The 17,033-nt window shown below is 44.1% G+C and overlaps 2 protein-coding genes across 2 annotated transcripts in view; one reads left to right on the top strand and one right to left on the bottom strand.

Moving 5' to 3' along the window:
* Positions 1-6,657, top strand: part of LOC133546177 (oocyte zinc finger protein XlCOF22-like) — a 55,359-nt gene extending 48,702 nt beyond the window's left edge. The window contains exons 3-4 of the mRNA XM_061892042.1: positions 5,231-5,419; positions 6,524-6,657. Of these exons, the coding sequence (XP_061748026.1) occupies positions 5,231-5,419; positions 6,524-6,657 (323 nt within the window). The remainder of the gene's footprint in view (positions 1-5,230; positions 5,420-6,523) is intronic.
* Positions 2,123-15,983, bottom strand: LOC133546198 (zinc finger protein OZF-like). The gene is made up of 2 exons (XM_061892097.1): positions 15,485-15,983; positions 2,123-3,513 (listed from the first exon to the last, which is right to left on the bottom strand). The coding sequence occupies exons 1-2, from the start codon at positions 15,669-15,671 to the stop codon at positions 2,444-2,446; spliced, it is 1,257 nt and encodes a 418-aa protein (XP_061748081.1). The 5' UTR covers positions 15,672-15,983; the 3' UTR covers positions 2,123-2,443.
* Positions 15,984-17,033: the final 1,050 nt, after the last annotated feature.

Genomic DNA, 17,033 nt, shown 5'->3' with positions numbered 1-17,033 from the left:
GGGTTTAGCAAGTGAGACGAGAAGGACAGTCATGCGTGAGGAACAGCAGTAACCACAAAGTACCGGCGCTAAGCAGCCAGTTAATAAAGGCACGCTAATCAACCTCAGGTGTGTTGGATTGACCAGCGTCAGCTGCACTCCAGACTGTGGATGAGAGAGAGAGTCAGTCTGATGTGCAAACAACATCATGAAACTTCAGTATACCACAAATACAACTTGCTTCCGACAAAAAAGTATACACAATTGCTGTCTTCCTCGCTGATAAAACATGATAGCAACATGCATCTGCTAGCTCAGGATCGCCCCCACTTCTCAGTGTGGTGAGTTGGAGTATCAATCAATCAATCAATGTTTACTTATATAGCCCTAAATCACTAGTGTCTCAAAGGGCTGCACAAACCACTACCACATCCTCGGTAGGCCCACATAAGGGCAAGGAAAACTCACACCCAGTGGGACGTCGGTGACAATGATGACTATGAGAACCTTGGAGAGGAGGAAAGCAATGGATGTCGAGCGGGTCTAACATAATACTGTGAAAGTTCAATCCACAATGGATCCAACACAGTCGCGAGAGTCCAGTCCAAAGCGGATCCAACACAGCAATACAGTGCTGAAATCTGTATTTTAAAGACCTACTGAAAGCCACTACTAGCCACCACGCAGTCTGATAGTTTATATATTAATGATGAAATATTAACATTGCAACACATGCCAATACGGCCTTTTTAGTTTACTAAATTGCATTTTTAAATTTCCCGGGAGTTTCTTCTTGAAAATGTCACAGAATGATGACGTGTACGCGTGACGTCACGCACTGTTAGGAAATATTAGCGCTGCACACACACACAGCTAAAAGTCATTTGCTTTAACGGCATAATTACACAGTATTCTGGACATCTGTGTTGCTGAATCTTTTGCAATTTGTTCAATTAATATTGGAGAAGTCACAGTAGAAAGATGGCGGTGGGAAGCTTTAGCCTTTAGCCACACAAACACACGGTGATTCCTTGTTTGAAATTCCCGGAGGTGAAGCTTTCCCATGGATCACAGCGAACATGGATCCTGACCACACGTCAACCAGCAGTTTTGGGTGAGAAAATTGTGGTAAAAAGTCGCCACTTACCGGAGATCAGTTGAGCTTGTGCCAACCATACAGCTGCCGTCGACTCCCTTCAAATACTGGCCTCAAGACACCCGTGGACACACCCCTCTGACTATCAGGTAATATTAAACTCACTAAAACACTAGCAACACAATAGAAAGATAAGGGATTTCCCAGGTTTATCCTGATAAATGTGTCTAAAAACACCAGAATCCGTCCCAATGCAATCGCCTTTTTTTTTAAACTTGATTTATTTTATTTTTTTCTAATCCGTCGCTATCAATATCCTCAAACACAAATATTTCATCCTCGCTCAAATTAATGGGGACATTGTCATTTTCTCGGTCCAAATAGCTCTTTTTATTGGAGGCTCCGATTAAAATCAATGTGAGGATGTGAGGAGCCATCACACGGGTGACGTCATCGTCTGCGACTTCCAGTAAAGGCAAGGCTTTTCTATTAGCGACCAAAAGTTGCGAACTTTATCGTGGATGTTCTCTACTAAATCCTTTCAGCAAAAATATGGCAATATCGCGAAATGATCAAGTATGACACATAGAATGGACCTGCTGTCCCCGTTTAAATAAGAACATCTCATTTCAGTAGGCCTTTAGGTCTTATGATCAAGGAATAATGAGGTCACACTGATATTAGAACATTAATGCTAAGGTTTCATCCAGTAGTGGACCGGTTATGTCTGATGATGATGATGATGATGATGATGAAGATGTATCTGTGCAAGTGAACAATTGGATCCACAAGGGACAACAACCCTTTCCACAGACTACACACACATCATAAACATCAATCTTAGAAGCCCAGAACAATATATTTGAAGAAGACTTTAGGGTTGAAAGTGAAGATGTGAGGTGAAATAAGTACAAATGCAGCAATAAAAACAAGCAACTCCACTCACGATGGCTCTAAAGTTCAGTGATGTGTTGCTAACTTCAGACTTTTTCTTCTTTGTTGATGTTTTGCAGGAGTTAACATCCATGATGTAATAATGCTGCTCAGTCCACATTTTGTTAACAATTTTATTCATTCATTCTTTTAATTGGATAATAACATCAATAAAAATGCAATGGAAGAAAATGTGTGAACAAAAAACAACTGTAAATAATAAGAAGTTCTCTCTTTAACAATGAGAAAATAAAATAAAATAGTAGCTACATACATGATATTCAATAAATGCACACAACTTAAAAAGTAATTCCAGAACAACATAGAATAACAGTAGAAGATGAGAAGCACTACTACATACAACATAAAATATACATTCATATTAAACATGCTGTGTTTTAGAGTACATTTAGCACAATCACTGCTTAAGTGTATTTAAATCCCTGCAGCCTCCATGACTGTTACACACTTGTGTTTACTGACCTTATTCTTAACCCTGAATGTTTTATCGCACACAGTGCAACTAAACGGTTTTTCTCCAGTGTGTGTTCTCATGTGTCTGGTCATGACAAGCTTTGTGGAGAAACTATTCTTACAAACAGAGCAAGTAAAAGGTTTCTCTCCAGTATGTGTTCTCATGTGCGTGGACATGTTAAGCTTTCTGGAAAACCCCTTGTTACAAAGAGAGCAAGTAAAAGGTTTCTCTCCAGTGTGTGTTCTCATGTGTCTTTTCATTTGCTCATTTATGGAGAATCTTTTGGGACACACTGAGCATGGAAAAGGTTTCTCTCCAGTGTGTGTTCTCATGTGTGTGGTCATGTGTTGCTTTCTGGAGAAAGTTTTCTTACAAACCGAGCAAGGAAAAGGTTTCTCTCCAGTGTGTGTTCTCATGTGTGTGATCATGTTTTGCTTAGTGGCGAAACTCTTCTTACAAAAAGAACAAGTAAAAGGATTCTCTCCAGTGTGTGCTCTCATGTGTCTGGTCAAGCGTTGCTTTAAGGAGAAACTCTTCTTACAAACAGAGCAAGTAAAAGGTTTCTCTCCAGTATGTGTTCTCATGTGTACTGTAAAAAGACTCTTCCATCTAAATGATTTCCCACATTGAGAGCAGTCAAAGTGTTTGTTGTTAGTGTGATGTCTCGTATCACCTTTAGAGTCATTTTTACTCTCCAAAGGTTGTTGGATGTGGTCACTGTGATCAGAAGAGTGTGACATCGTGTGGTCCATGTCTGACAGTGGAGCAAAGATGCTGTCTGGTTCTGACTTTATATCTTCACAATGCTCTCCATCAGCTTCTGTGATGTGTTGACTTACAAGCTCCGCCCCTCTGTTCTCCTCACTTTGACTGTGATGAAGCTGTAAGGACTGAGCTTCATCTTCATCATGAAGCTGCTCCTCTTTAATGTGGGAGGGGGCCTGTAGCTCCGTCTGTCCCACACTGGAGCTCCACTCCTGCTGCTTGCAGGGAATCTCTTCATGACTCTCTGCTGACACCTGCTGGACGTCTGCAGAACATAGAACACAAATGAGGTGTTACTGTGTTGAAGTTTGCAGTATTCAAACTATTCACATGTGAGCTAGGCCAAATAGACAGTGATGGGCAAGCGACCTGGAAAATGTAGTAAGCTAAGCTACAAGTTACTCTCCATTAAATGTAGCTAAACTATCCTCAGAGAATTGTAGCAAGCTACACTACACGCTACACTGCAAAAGTAGCTTGCCACATCAAAGCTACATTTAACAGCATTTCTATCTATTGGCCCACATGTATAATATCAGTGTTAATGTAACTGAGAGTGTACACATGGACCCAGTGAGAGAACTACATGTCTTCAACTCATCACTGAGCTTGTTCCACCATTTAACTCCTAAAACTGTGATAAATTTGCATTTTATATCCCTTCTTACTTTACCTATTTCAAAAATCAATATCCCCCGTAAGTGATAGTGTTCTCCTCTTAATTGAAATAACCTAAGAATACAAGCTGGAAGACTGTTGCTGTAAACATTTCCACAAACTTCAACACAATATGTTAAATATGGAAAAATAAAAGAATAATATAACTGTGGAGAGGGGCGTGGCCTACGCGTTCCCTGCGGGCGGGGCGTGTGCAGGGGCCGGCCAGGAAGCAGCATACAGGTGAGCAGATACCTCAGCTGGAGCGAGTGATCCAATCACCTGTTCCCTTTATCAGCAGCGTTGGAAATCTTGAGGGGAAAGATGATGAGAGTGACGAAGAGAGAAAGACACACACGGCGAGATACAGTGAACAAACTGGAGAGCACTGGACTGATGCAGTTGCATGTACTGCCATCAATAAAAGTGTAAATCACTGAGACCGAGTGTGGTGATTCCAGCCAAACAACGGGGGATCTGGGACAGAGACCTTCCACAGTGGCGCCCAACTAAGGAAGAATCTAGGAAAGATGTCGGCACCAACCCCCCTGGAAGCGCTTGGACAAGTGCTGGCGCAAGTATCAGCAGCAAGTCAGCAACAATCGCGACTGTTAAAACGCTAATGGACAAGGCGGAAGCGGGAGGGATGTCAGCCATGAAACACATGGTAGAGGGGGAGGATCCTCAAACATTCCTGGACGTGTTCGAGGCGTCAAACAGGTGGCCGGAAGAAGAGTGGGGAGCCAAACTGCTGCCGCTCCTGGTGGGGGAGGCGCAGCGGGCGGTGTTGAGTCTCCCGGCATCTGCCCGCCTGCAATACACTAACCTCCGTTAAGCCATCCTGGACCGGATCGGCAGCAGCCCCGGGGATCACAGACGCAGATTTAGAGCGATGACGCTGGAGCCAGAAGACCGACCGTTCGTGTTCGCCTACCGGCTGAGGGACGCAGCGACCCGGTGGCTCCGGCCCAATGGACAGGATCCAGGTGTGCTGGAAAGCATCGTTTTGGAGCGGTTCCTGGACATCAGCGTGGGTGAGATACCACAGCCCCCCGAGCGTAAAAGCAGCGGTGAGGTTGGCGGAGGAACACCTAGCAGTGCAGAGGGAGGCAACCCCGAGGACGGCCGCAGGATCCACCCCAGCACCCCGGCGTCAACTCGCCCCGCGATGGGGGGGTATGGAGCGGGCAAGATCACCCGGGCATAAAGACCAGGTTTTCCTGGTGGCCACACAAACACTTACACACACACACGCAGGCACGCACACACACACCACTAACGTTGGGACACGGGTCAACAATAAATCTGATGTGTGCATGTTGCAGGTTCCCAGTGCTGCGGCGAGAGGGCTTCCCTCGCAGAGGGCACCTCAACTTCCAGGGTCGGTGTGCTGGGGGTGCAGACAACCCGGTCACGTGCGCAGGGATTGCTCCATGATGGAGGTGGGGCAGGCAATGCGGGTTGTCGAGCCGCCAGCACCCGCCCCCGATCCAGGAGAGACATACTACGTCCCGGTAAGAGTACAAGGGGGTACATATCGGGCGATGGTGGACTCGGGCTTTAAGCAGTCCCTGATCCACCAAAACCTGGTTCGACCCGATGGCTTAACATTTGGGGTATGACGAGACACTTAATCGAGTCATGGTCCAATTCTATTGGCCAGGCCTCCGGGCGGATGTGCGCCGGTGGTGCGCAGCCTGGCCAGACTGCCAGCTGGTGAATCCAGCGGCCACTCCACGGGCACCGTTACGCCCATTATCGCTCATAGAGGTTCCATTCAAGAGAATTGGCATGGACCTCATCGGACCATTTCACCCGAGTACACGGGGACATCGCTTTGTTTTAGTCCTGGTGGATTACGCATCGCGGTATCCCGAAGCAAAGCCTTTGCACTCTATCTCCGCCAAAAGTGTCGCGCAAGCACTATTTCAGGTCATCTCCCAAGATGGAATCCCAAAAGAGATTCTGACCGACCGGGGCATGTCCTTTATGTCACGCACCATAAAAGAACTGTAAGGATTATTGGGGGTAAAAGCGATCCGCACCAGCGTGTACCTGCCACAAACGGATGGACTGGTGGAGAGATTGAATAAAACGCTGAAAACAATGAGCCGTAAATTTATGCACAAGAACAAACAGAATTGGGATAAATGGTTGGATCCCCTCATGTTTGCGATGCAGGAGGTACCCCAGGCCTCACTTGGTTTTGCACCGTGTGAGTTATTGTACAGCCGGAGGCCTCGCGGAGTCTTGGACGTCATTAAAGAAAGCTGGGAGGAGGGTCCAAGCTCCAGCAAAAATTAGTTACAGTACGTCCTTGACATGCGAGCAAAACTCCACCAGGTGGGGCACTTGTCACGTGAGAATTTACTCCGTGCCCAAGAGCGTCAGCGGCGCAAGTATAACCGGGGAACCCAACTGCATAAATTCACACCGGGAGAGAAAGTGCTTGTATTGCACCGCCCGGCCTGAATCGGGCGGTGGAGGCATGTGGAGAGGGGCGTGGCCTACGCCTTCCCTGCGGGCGGGGCATGTGCAGGGATTGGCCACGAAGCAGCAGACAGGTGAGCGGATACCTCAGCTGGAGCGAGTTATCTAATCACCTGGTCCTTTATCAGCAGCGTTGGAGATCTTAAGGGGAAAGATGATGAGAGTGACGGAGAGAGAAAGACACAGACGGCGAGATACAGTGAACAAACTGGAGAGCACTGGACTGATGCAGTTGCATGTACTGCCATCAATAAAAGTGTAAATCACTGAGACCGAGTGTGGTGATTCCAGCCAAGCAAAGGAGGATCTGGGACAGAGACCTTCCACAATAACATTTGCAGACATGTCTTATTCAGCATGTTTTACTTTATAAAGAGAATGAATAGATTTGGATATGTTTCCCTTTACTGTATTTTTCGGATTATAAATCGCTCCGGAGAATAAGTCGCACCGGACGAAAATGCATAATTAGAGAAGGCAAAAAAACACATATAAGTAGCACTAAAGTATAAGTCGTATTTTTGGGGGAAATGTATTTAAATAAAATCCAACACCAAGAATAGACATTAGATAGGCAATTTAAAATAAACAAAGAATAGTGAACAACAGGCTGAATAAGTGTACGTTATATGAGGCATAAATAACCAACTGAGAAGGTGCCTGCTATGTTAACCTAACATATTATGCTAAGAGTCATTCAAATAACTATAACTTATAGAACACGCTATACCTTTACCAAACTATCTGTCACTCCTAATCGCTAAATATCATGAAATCTTCTTCCTCGGTGTCACTTCTAAACAACTCAGCCAACTCGAAAGTAGACAATGTGTGGCTTCCTCTTCTATCGGTACGTCTGGTCTCTTATGTAAATGAGATAAATAATATTTTTTGATATTTTACAGTAATGTGTAAATAAGTTTCACACATAAGTCCCTCCAGAGTATAAATCGCACCCCTGGCCAAACTATGAAAAAGAAATGTGATTTTTAATCCGAAAAATACGGTATATATTCAACATAATTTATTATCAATTATTCTTCCCAATAATTTAGTTTCATATACTCTATTAATTTCCAATTGATTTAATTTTGCTTCACAATTTGTCCTTGCACCACTTAACACCACAAATTAAGTTTTCTTATCATTTAAATGATAACTTATAAATATCAAAACATTTTTTTAGCTGAATCAACTCAACTTCTATTAACCTCAACACTTCAAGTATTCTCCTGAACAATATACATGTGTATCATCTGCAAACATAATACATTTTAATCTATTAGATACTGAACAAATATCATTTAAATAACGAGCCTTGTGGAACCACACACACACACACACACACACACACACACACACGCATGTATAAATATATTATATATATACAAACCCCGTTTCCATATGAGTTGTGAAATGTTAGATGTAAATATAAACAGAATACAATGATTTGCAAATCCTTTTCAAGCCATATTCAGTTGAATATGCTACAAAGACAACATATTTGATGTTCAAACTGATAAACATTTTTTTGTTTGCAAATAATCATTGACTTTAGAATATGATGCCAGCAACACGTGACAAAGAAGTTGGGAAAGGTGGCAATAAATAATGATAAAGTTGAGGAATGCTCATCAAACACTTATTTGGAACATCCCACAGGTGTGCAGGCTAATTGGGAACAGGTGGGTGCCATGATTGGCTATAAAAGCAGCTTCCATGAAATGCTAAGTAATTCACAAACAAGGATGGGGTGAGGGTCACCAATTTTTAAGCAATTTGTCGAAAAGCTTTAGAACAACATTTCTCAACGAGCTATTGCAAGGAATTTAGGGATTTTACCATCTATGGTCCGTAAAATCATCAAAAGGTTCAGAGAATCTGGAGAAACAGTCCTGTCGCATGTGTTACATTTGTCCGATATTTAATTTTTTTTTTGTAAAATAAAGCCACACTTTCGACCGTCGACGCCCGCTATCCATGCTTGACTGACTCGCTCGGCTACATAGGCTCGGCTATGCTAACACTTCCGGCGGAGGGCGCTTCTTCGTTGGTGTTCAGCGGCTTCTTCTTCTGAGTCGGCGGACTTATCATTTTTTTCCGGTCGGCGGACTGGGTATCGAAACTAGGAATCGAAAATTAAACTTTTGAACAATTCCTGGAGAATCTGAAAGTTAGTCCCGGTTCCAATCGATACTCGATACCAAACCCTAGTCGCGGGGGCAGCAGCCTAAGCAGGGAAGCCCAGACTTCCCTCTCCCCAGCCACTTCGTCCAGCTCTTCAAAGGAAATCCCGAGGCGTTCCCAGGCCAGCCGGGAGACATAGTCTTCCCAACGTGTCCTGGGTTTTCCCCGTGGCCTCCTACCGGTTGGACGTGCCCTAAATCCTGACCAGATGCCTGAACCACCTCATCTGTCTCCTCTCGATGTGAAGGAGCAGCGGCTTTAGTTTGAGTTCCTCCCGGATGACAGAGCTTCTCACCCTATCTCTAAGGGAGAGCCCTGCCACCCGGCGGAGGAAACTCATTTGGGCCGCTTGTACCCATGATCATATCCTTTCGGTCATGACCCAAAGCTCATGACCATAGGTGAGGATGCGAACGTAGATCGACCGGTAAATTGAGAGCTTTGCCTTCCGGCTCAGCTCCTTCCTCACCACAACGGATCGGTACAACGTCCGCATTACTGAAGACACCGCACCGATCTGCCTGTCGATCTCATGATCCACTCTTCCCTCACTCGTGAAGAAGACTCCTAGGTACTTGAACTCCTCTACTTGGGGCAGGGTCTGCTCCCCAACCCGGAGATGGCATTTCACCCTTTTCCGGTCGAGAACCATGGACTCAGACTTGGAAGTGCTTATTCTCATTCCGGTCGCTTCACACTCGGCTGCGAACCGATCCAGTGAGAGCTGAAGATCCTGACCAGATGAAGCCATCAGGACCACATCATCTGCAAAAAGGAGAGACCTGATCCTGTGGCCACCAAACCGAAACCCCTCAACGCCTTGACTGCGCCTAGAAATTATTTCCATAAAAGTTATGAACAGAATCGCTGACAAAGGACAGCCTTGACGGAGTCCAACCCTCACTGGAAATGTGTCCGACTTACTGCCAGCAATGCGGACCAAGTTCTGACACTGATCATACAGGGAGCTGACTGCCACAATAAGACAGTCCGATACCCCATACTCTCTGAGCACTCCCCACGGGAATTCCCAAAGGGACACGGTCGAATGCCTTCTCCAAGTCCACAAAGCACATGTAGACTGGTTGGGCAAACTCCCATGCACCCTCAAGAACCCTGCCGAGAGTATAGAGCTGGTCCACAGTTCCACGACCAGGACGAAAACCACACTGTTCCTCCTGAATCCGAGGTTCGACTATCCGGCGTAGCCTCCTCTCCAGTACACCTGAATAAACCTTACCGGGAAGGCTGAGGAGTGTGATCCCACGATAGTTGGAACACACCCTCCGGTCCCCCTTCTTAAAGAGAGGGACCACCACCCCGGTCTGCCAATCCAGAGGTACCGCTCCTGATCTGATCCGTACCATACACGGTGTTGACATTGCACTGCTTCCCCTTCCTGAGGCGGCTGAAGGTGGTCCAGAATCGCTTCGAAGCCGCCTGAAAGTCGTTTTCCATGGCTTCTTCTCCTATGTTCGAGTCTTTGCCTCCCCGACCGCTGAATAGGCACACCGCTTGCCCTGTCGGTACCTGTCCACTGCCTCCGGAGTCCTATGAGCCAAAAGAACTCAAGAGGTCTCCTTCTTCAGCTTGACGGCATCCCTCACTGCTGGTGTCCACCAACGGGTTCTGGGATTACCGCCACGACAGGCACCAACTACCTTGCTGCCACAGCACCAATCAGCCGCCTCCGCAATAGAGGTGCAGAACATGGTCCACTCGGACTCAATGTCCAGCACCTACCTCGAGACATGTTCAAAGTTCTTCCAGAGGTGGGAATTGAAACTTTCTCTGACAGGAGACTGACAGACGTTCCCAGCAGACCCTCACAATGCGTTTGGGCCTGCCAAGTCTGTCCGGCATCCTCCCCCACCATCGCAGCCAACTCACCACCAGGTGGTGATCGGTAGAAAGCTCGGCTCCTCTCTTCATCTGAGTGTCCAAAACATGAGGCCGCAAATCCGATGACACAACTACAAAGCCGATCATGGAACTGCGGCCTAGGGTGTCCTGGTGCCAAGTGCACATATGGACACCCTTATGTTTGAACATGGTGTTTGTTATGGACAAACTGTGACGAGCACAAAAGTCCAATAACAAAACACCACTCGGGTTCAGATCCGGGCGGCCATTCTTTCCAATCACGCCTCTCCAGGTTTCACTGTCGTTGCCAACATGAGCGTTGAAGTCCCCCAGTAGGACAAGGGAATCACCAGGGGGTGCACTTTCCAGTACTCCCTCGAGTGTACCCAAAAAGGATGGGTACTCTGAATTGCTGTTTGGTGCGTAAGCACAAACAACAGTCAGGACCCGTCCCCCCACCCGAAGGCAGAGGGAGGCTACCCTTTCGCCCACTGGGTTGAACTCCAACGTACAGGCTTTGAGCCGGGGGGGAAAAAGAATTGCCACCCCAGCCCGTCGCCTCTCACTGCCGGCAACGCCAGAGTGGAAGAGAGTCTATCCCCTTTCGAGAAAAGTGGTTCCAGAGCCCTTGCTGTGCGTCGAAGTGAGTCCGACTATATCCAGCCGGAACTTTTCAACTTCGCGCACTAGCTCAGGCTCTTTCCCCCCCAGTGACGTGACGTTCCACGTCCCAAGAGCTAGCTTCTGTAGCCGAGGATCGGACCGCCAAGTTCTCTGCCTTCGGCTGCCGCCCAGCTCACAATGCACCCGACCTCTATGGCCCCTGCTATGAGTGGTGAGCCCATTGGAGGGGTGACCCACGTTGCCTCTTCGGGCTGTGCCCGGCCGGGCCCCATGGGAACAGGCCCGGCAACCAGGCGCTCGCCATCGTGCCCCACCTCCGGGCCTAGCTCCAGAGCGGGGACCCGGTGACCCGAGTCTGATTTATCTCCTTATTTAAGACCGCTTTTGTTGGACATTCGCTCTCGGACTGTAGTTTGCTATACGCAACAGATGAAGTCGCATTCCCGCATGTTGAGAAAATACTTTTGTTATTAGATTAGCGTCCATGCTATTTTGTTTGTTTGCTTGTCCCTAGTTTACATACCAGCGCTTTTTGTTCATTCTAGCTCCCACGCTAGTTCTGTTGGTTTTTGTTAGTGCCTTTGTGCCAGTGTCTTTGGTTCACGCTGTGTTCCATCCTCCGCTGCACCCACGACAGAACAACTTCACCACGATGCCAGCGAAACGTCACAGATGGGGTTTTAACTTTAAGGGGACCGCGTGCGGTAAAGAAATATAGTCCGTTGGCGAGCAATAAAAAATACTATGAATGTCTTTCTTTGTTGCTCAAACGACGCCTGCGCATACATGCTGCTTCTGGTGAGTCAAAATGCAGGGAAAGAGAACACAAAAATGCCACAAAAGAAAAAGATCAAATCTGTTATTGCTGCTCAGCAGAAATCTGCAGTTCATATTTTGTGCTTCCAATCAACGTTCTCTCTAATCCTGTGCAATTGCGCACTGCTAATGTGTCCTCTGCACACGGCAAATCTATGCCACTCCAAAATCTAACTGAAAAATAAGCGCATAACAATTTTCAATGTAACTGACGGCCACAACAGAGAAAAACGTTTTCATCATCACCGTTCAATTATTGGAACGTCTGTCGAAACGCTCGAAGGAGGACATGAATTCCAGCGATCCCTTTATTGAGCTAAATTTTTGTCGGCCACAAACACGTGACCAAAACATTGGTAAAAAAGTTCCTATCTAGCAAAATTGGACATTTTCTGCCGCACAAACCTGACCACAACCAAGTTTGTCATTTCAATAGCAGCCGCTCGCACTTTCCCACGTGCACCAACACATGCACTAATGGCACTTAGCCAGTCATGCCTTTACAGACACACAAAAAGCTATAACAATCAAATGTGTGCTTATTCTAGTGTCATTTATTAAGAATCCTAATTTATAAATATTAATCAAGAAATGCTGTTATTTTAAAGAAATACTTATACAAATATAAGATGAGATGCTACCTCAGTAGAAGCATTTAAGTCTCACCTTAAAACTCATCTGTATACTCTAGCCTATAAATAGACCTCCTTTTTAGACCAGTTGATCTGCCGCTTCTTTTCTTTCTCCTATGTCCCCCCCCTCCCTTGTGGAGGGGGTCCGGTCCGATGACCATGGATGAAGTACTGGCTGTCCAGAGTCGAGACCCAGGATGGACCGCTCGTCGGGACCCAGGATGGACCGCTCGCCTGTGTATGGGTTGGGGACATCTCTACGCTGCTGATCCGCCTCCGCTTGAGATGGTCTCCTGTGGACGGGACTCTCGCTGCTGTCTTGGATCCGCTTTGAACTGAACTCTTGCGGCTGTGTTGGAGCCACTATGGATTGAACTTTCACAGCATCATGTTAGACCCGCTCGACATCCATTGCTTTCGGTCCCCTAGAGGGGGGGGGGGGTTGCCCACATCTGAGGTCCTCTCCAAGGTTTCTCATAGTCAGCATTGTCACTGGCGTCCCACTGGATGTGAATTCTCCCTGCCCACTGGGTGTGAGTTTTCCTTGCCCTTTTGTGGGTTCTTCCGAGGATGTTGTAGTCGTAATGATTTGTGCAGTCCTTTGAGACATTTGTGATTTGGGGCTATATAAATAAACATTGATTGATTGATTGATTGATATATATTATACAATCACAAAGTTACAGGAATGTACAGTACACATGATCCCATGCTTACATCTCATTGTGCAACATGTGAATGTTTTAGCGGGAACTAAATGTCATACCTGAAAGGGTACAATTTGTTTCCAAAGCAGGACCCCTACCCAGACATACAATACTAGTACACAGCTCATGAAAAATATATATTTTTTGTTACTGTCATTGTAAGTGGTCTAAAACACTATTAGTAGAAAACAATCTCATGGAAATTAATGCTGTCATTTGATTATAATAATAAGAAATGTCACTTATTCAGGCAGGTTAGAAATAAGTTCATAATTTTAAAAGAGACTCAACTGTTTGCAAATTGTGCTCTTACATTTTTCCAACAAAAAAATTAAGACCACCAAAGGACATGTTTTGTTACCATTAGTGGTTTAACAGAACATTTTAGTGTCTATATTCCCCACAATTTATAATTATATTGAATCTATATTCAATGATAGCTAGCGTTAGATCAGGGGTCTGCAACCTGTGGCTCTGGAGCCACATGAGGTTCTTTCATGCCTCCCTGGCTCCCTTTGGCTTTGAAACCGAATGTCAACAAATAATGGTTACTTGATCTATTATATTTCATTTTATTTAGTTAGTTCATTTGAATTTTACAATTGTAATTTTGGAGAGTTTCTGGGATCTTGTCATAGGAAAATAAAACCCATGTGAATATATTGTGGATGTAAATGTATGTCACAGCCCTTATGCGACATCTCTTGCTGCCATGCAATTGTATTGTTTTTAGCGGTCAACCCCTAGCAATGACGGATCAAAAAGACAAACATTTTATTTACTTACATTTTTATTAATTTGCTGTTTTTATTGATGACCAGGTAGTTGTTTTCAATTTTTAGTCAAATAAATATGCTGTAGTTGTATGCTTTCAGAATGTTGGAATGAGTTGATTTTTATTTTTGTATTCATTAATAAGGGAAGGAACAGTGTATTTTGTTTCTAATGTTCAAAATAATTTGATGATTTGCTTTGTTATACCCAGAAATAAATCAAATACATGTTTGATGTCATTAGTGTAACACAACTATAAGTGGTGTTATCGTCATTTTAGGAATCTAACAAGAGTTTGTGGCTCTAGGTGGGTTTTATCTGGGGGAAACGGGCTAAAATGTCTCTTTGTATGCTGAAGGTTGCCGACCCCTGCGTTAGGTCAACACACAAAGCTAATGTGCGTGTACATGTTACGTATGTGTGGAGTTGCATCATTTTGTGCTAAAAGCCATATTCTGCTTTCATGAATAAATGTTTGCCTTTTAGACATTGTGTTAACATTATCTGATTTTTTACCTAATTTAAACAAATCACCGTTCCTAAACCTATCAGCGTCACTTCTCATTCTGGCATGTGTATGCGTGGCATTATGATCAGTAATGGACATGCATGTGCTGTCAGTCATGTTATGTTACTGATACATGCTAGTGGACTATACTTTTATAGTATTACTTGGCTATAAAAAGCTGAATGAGGTCTTATTAGTATGAGTGCACATGTGTGTTACTGTATATTGTTGTTTGAGTGCTAATATTATAATTGTTATATAGAACACTTCGTATTACTTTTAAATTTTTACTGTGCCACCAAATGTTTATAGTATTAAATGAAAACATTTGCTAGCAAAAAAGCAAGGCGTACATATCATTGAATGTATATTCTATCATGACAACAACAACATGACTGCAAATTGTTAGTTGCTTCTCTCGGACTGTTTCTGTGTACGTGCACACGCTCCCAGTGTGTGTACGAGACAGCAGTAAGTGACAAGCATGAACGCCAAACTAATTCCTAACCAGTTTTATTCAATTTAATTATCCATCCATTTTGTACCACTTGTCCCCTTCGGGGTCGCTGGAACCTATCTCAGTTAGTAATTGTGGAAAAAAATGGACATTTAAAAATATGTATATGTTCTGTTAAACCACTAATAGTAACATAAGCAAGCTGGTGACGATCGAGTTATATTTTTTTGTAAGAAAAAAACTAACTTTAAGCAATTTGCAAACGGACACTTTAATTTTAGCTGTTGTATTGATTTGCTGACTACCTCTGTAACAAAACCTAGGAATGTTTTCTGTTGATTATCCATGTTCTTCTTTAGTTACAATACTCTGTTCCATGAATCTTCTTTCATCTGCATGCCAGATTGTTTACTTTCACTTGACAAGGCTACTCCATTCACTTCAATTATACCAAATGTCCATTTCTTGTTAACAATCAAATATAAAGTTAGTAAACATTTGAGAGTAAGAAGCAAACAAACCTGTTCTGTGTAACACAACTTGATGTTTCTTGAAAACAGCTTCCAGTAGTTGATAGTTTTCCTCTTTTGTTCTAGAAAGTTCCGCCTCGTATTCTGCTATCATTCTTTCTAACACTACAAATATTTCTTCAACGGCAGCAGTTAGTCGCTGATCCACCAACGCTCTCAACATTTGTAATGTAGACATTTTCACACAATCACAACACTTTACTCTCACACTTGATCTCTACTTAGCGATGTGTTGATAACTTCTGTGTCTTCTGTTAGCAGCTAACAAGCTAAGCTAACTAGCGAGCTAAGCTAACTAACAAGCAAAGATAGCACGAGAAGCGGCACAGTGCTTCTAGCGCATCGAGACCACTTTATCCTTAACTAAATAATCAAATATGTATTTTATACGACGAAAATATTTCAAACTGTAGAACAAATAATAAGACTGACTTATTAGCGTCCTGCTCGCGGCTTTCTGTCAATGTGCTTTCACGACAGTTAGCACACTTGACGTTACAAGGCAGTACTGCTCTGTTCTGCCGCCTTTCGTTTACGCCAGAAGCTGGGAATGACGTCACAGCCGAGTGGCGGAGGAGAAAACACAGAGACTATTGTCACATGATAGTATCTTCAAGACACTTGACACATTTGGCTTCGGCAATTTTTTTCTGCAAAACAATGAAGACGTTGTACTGCAATGGTAATAGCTCCATAACGCTCAAATCTGCTACATAGGGAGGACATGCAAACTCCACACAGAAAAATCCCGAGCCCGGGATTGAACCCTGACTACTCAGGACTTTCGTATTGTGACACAGACGCACTAACCCCTTTTCCACCGTGCTGCCAGATATAGATGTATAGATATAATATATGTAATGCCAATTGAAATTTAAAAAGAACATGAAAACCTCCCACATTCTAAAATACATTATGAAAACAAATGATCATCAAAAACAAAAATAATATAATGAGTGTAATATTTATCTTGTTTCTTTTTTTCTTTCCTTATGCTACTGTTGTTTCAATACATTGTTAAATATTTTAATATTTTTACGGAAATAAGTTGTATGTCTTTGTTTTGAAAATTTAAAATGGACAGTGTAGATCATTTGGTGAAATGACAGTTTTGTTGTTGTTTGTGGTTACCCGTAGGAAGAACTGTGCCGAGCTGCATGAATAAGTTGGCTTTAATTAAGACTTCAGCAGGACAGTAATTGTACATACGCACTGCATGAGAGGGTGGTAGTAACTGACTCCTCGATGTGCACACCCTGGTGGTGTGTTCGAGAATTACAAGAACAAAACAGCTGCAAGAAACAAAATCACTACAAAAAATGCTGCAAGTCAAAGCCACAGAGTCAGTCCAAGTTTACCACAAACAAGTGCTATGGACAGTCTGTGCATGATGTGACAGTGGATCAACACAGCCAAAGTGAAAATGACACATTCTACGTGGATGGCTTGGAAATAGAAAATTGCATTGACTCTGTAAATCCACAACAAAGAGACCAAGATGAAGGATTTGTCACAGTGTGCATAAACGACATGCCAACCG

The sequence above is a fragment of the Nerophis ophidion genome, linkage group LG29 (assembly GCF_033978795.1).
Source record: "Nerophis ophidion isolate RoL-2023_Sa linkage group LG29, RoL_Noph_v1.0, whole genome shotgun sequence".
NCBI lineage: Eukaryota > Metazoa > Chordata > Actinopteri > Syngnathiformes > Syngnathidae > Nerophis > Nerophis ophidion.
This window is presented reverse-complemented; position numbering and strand designations above follow the sequence as displayed.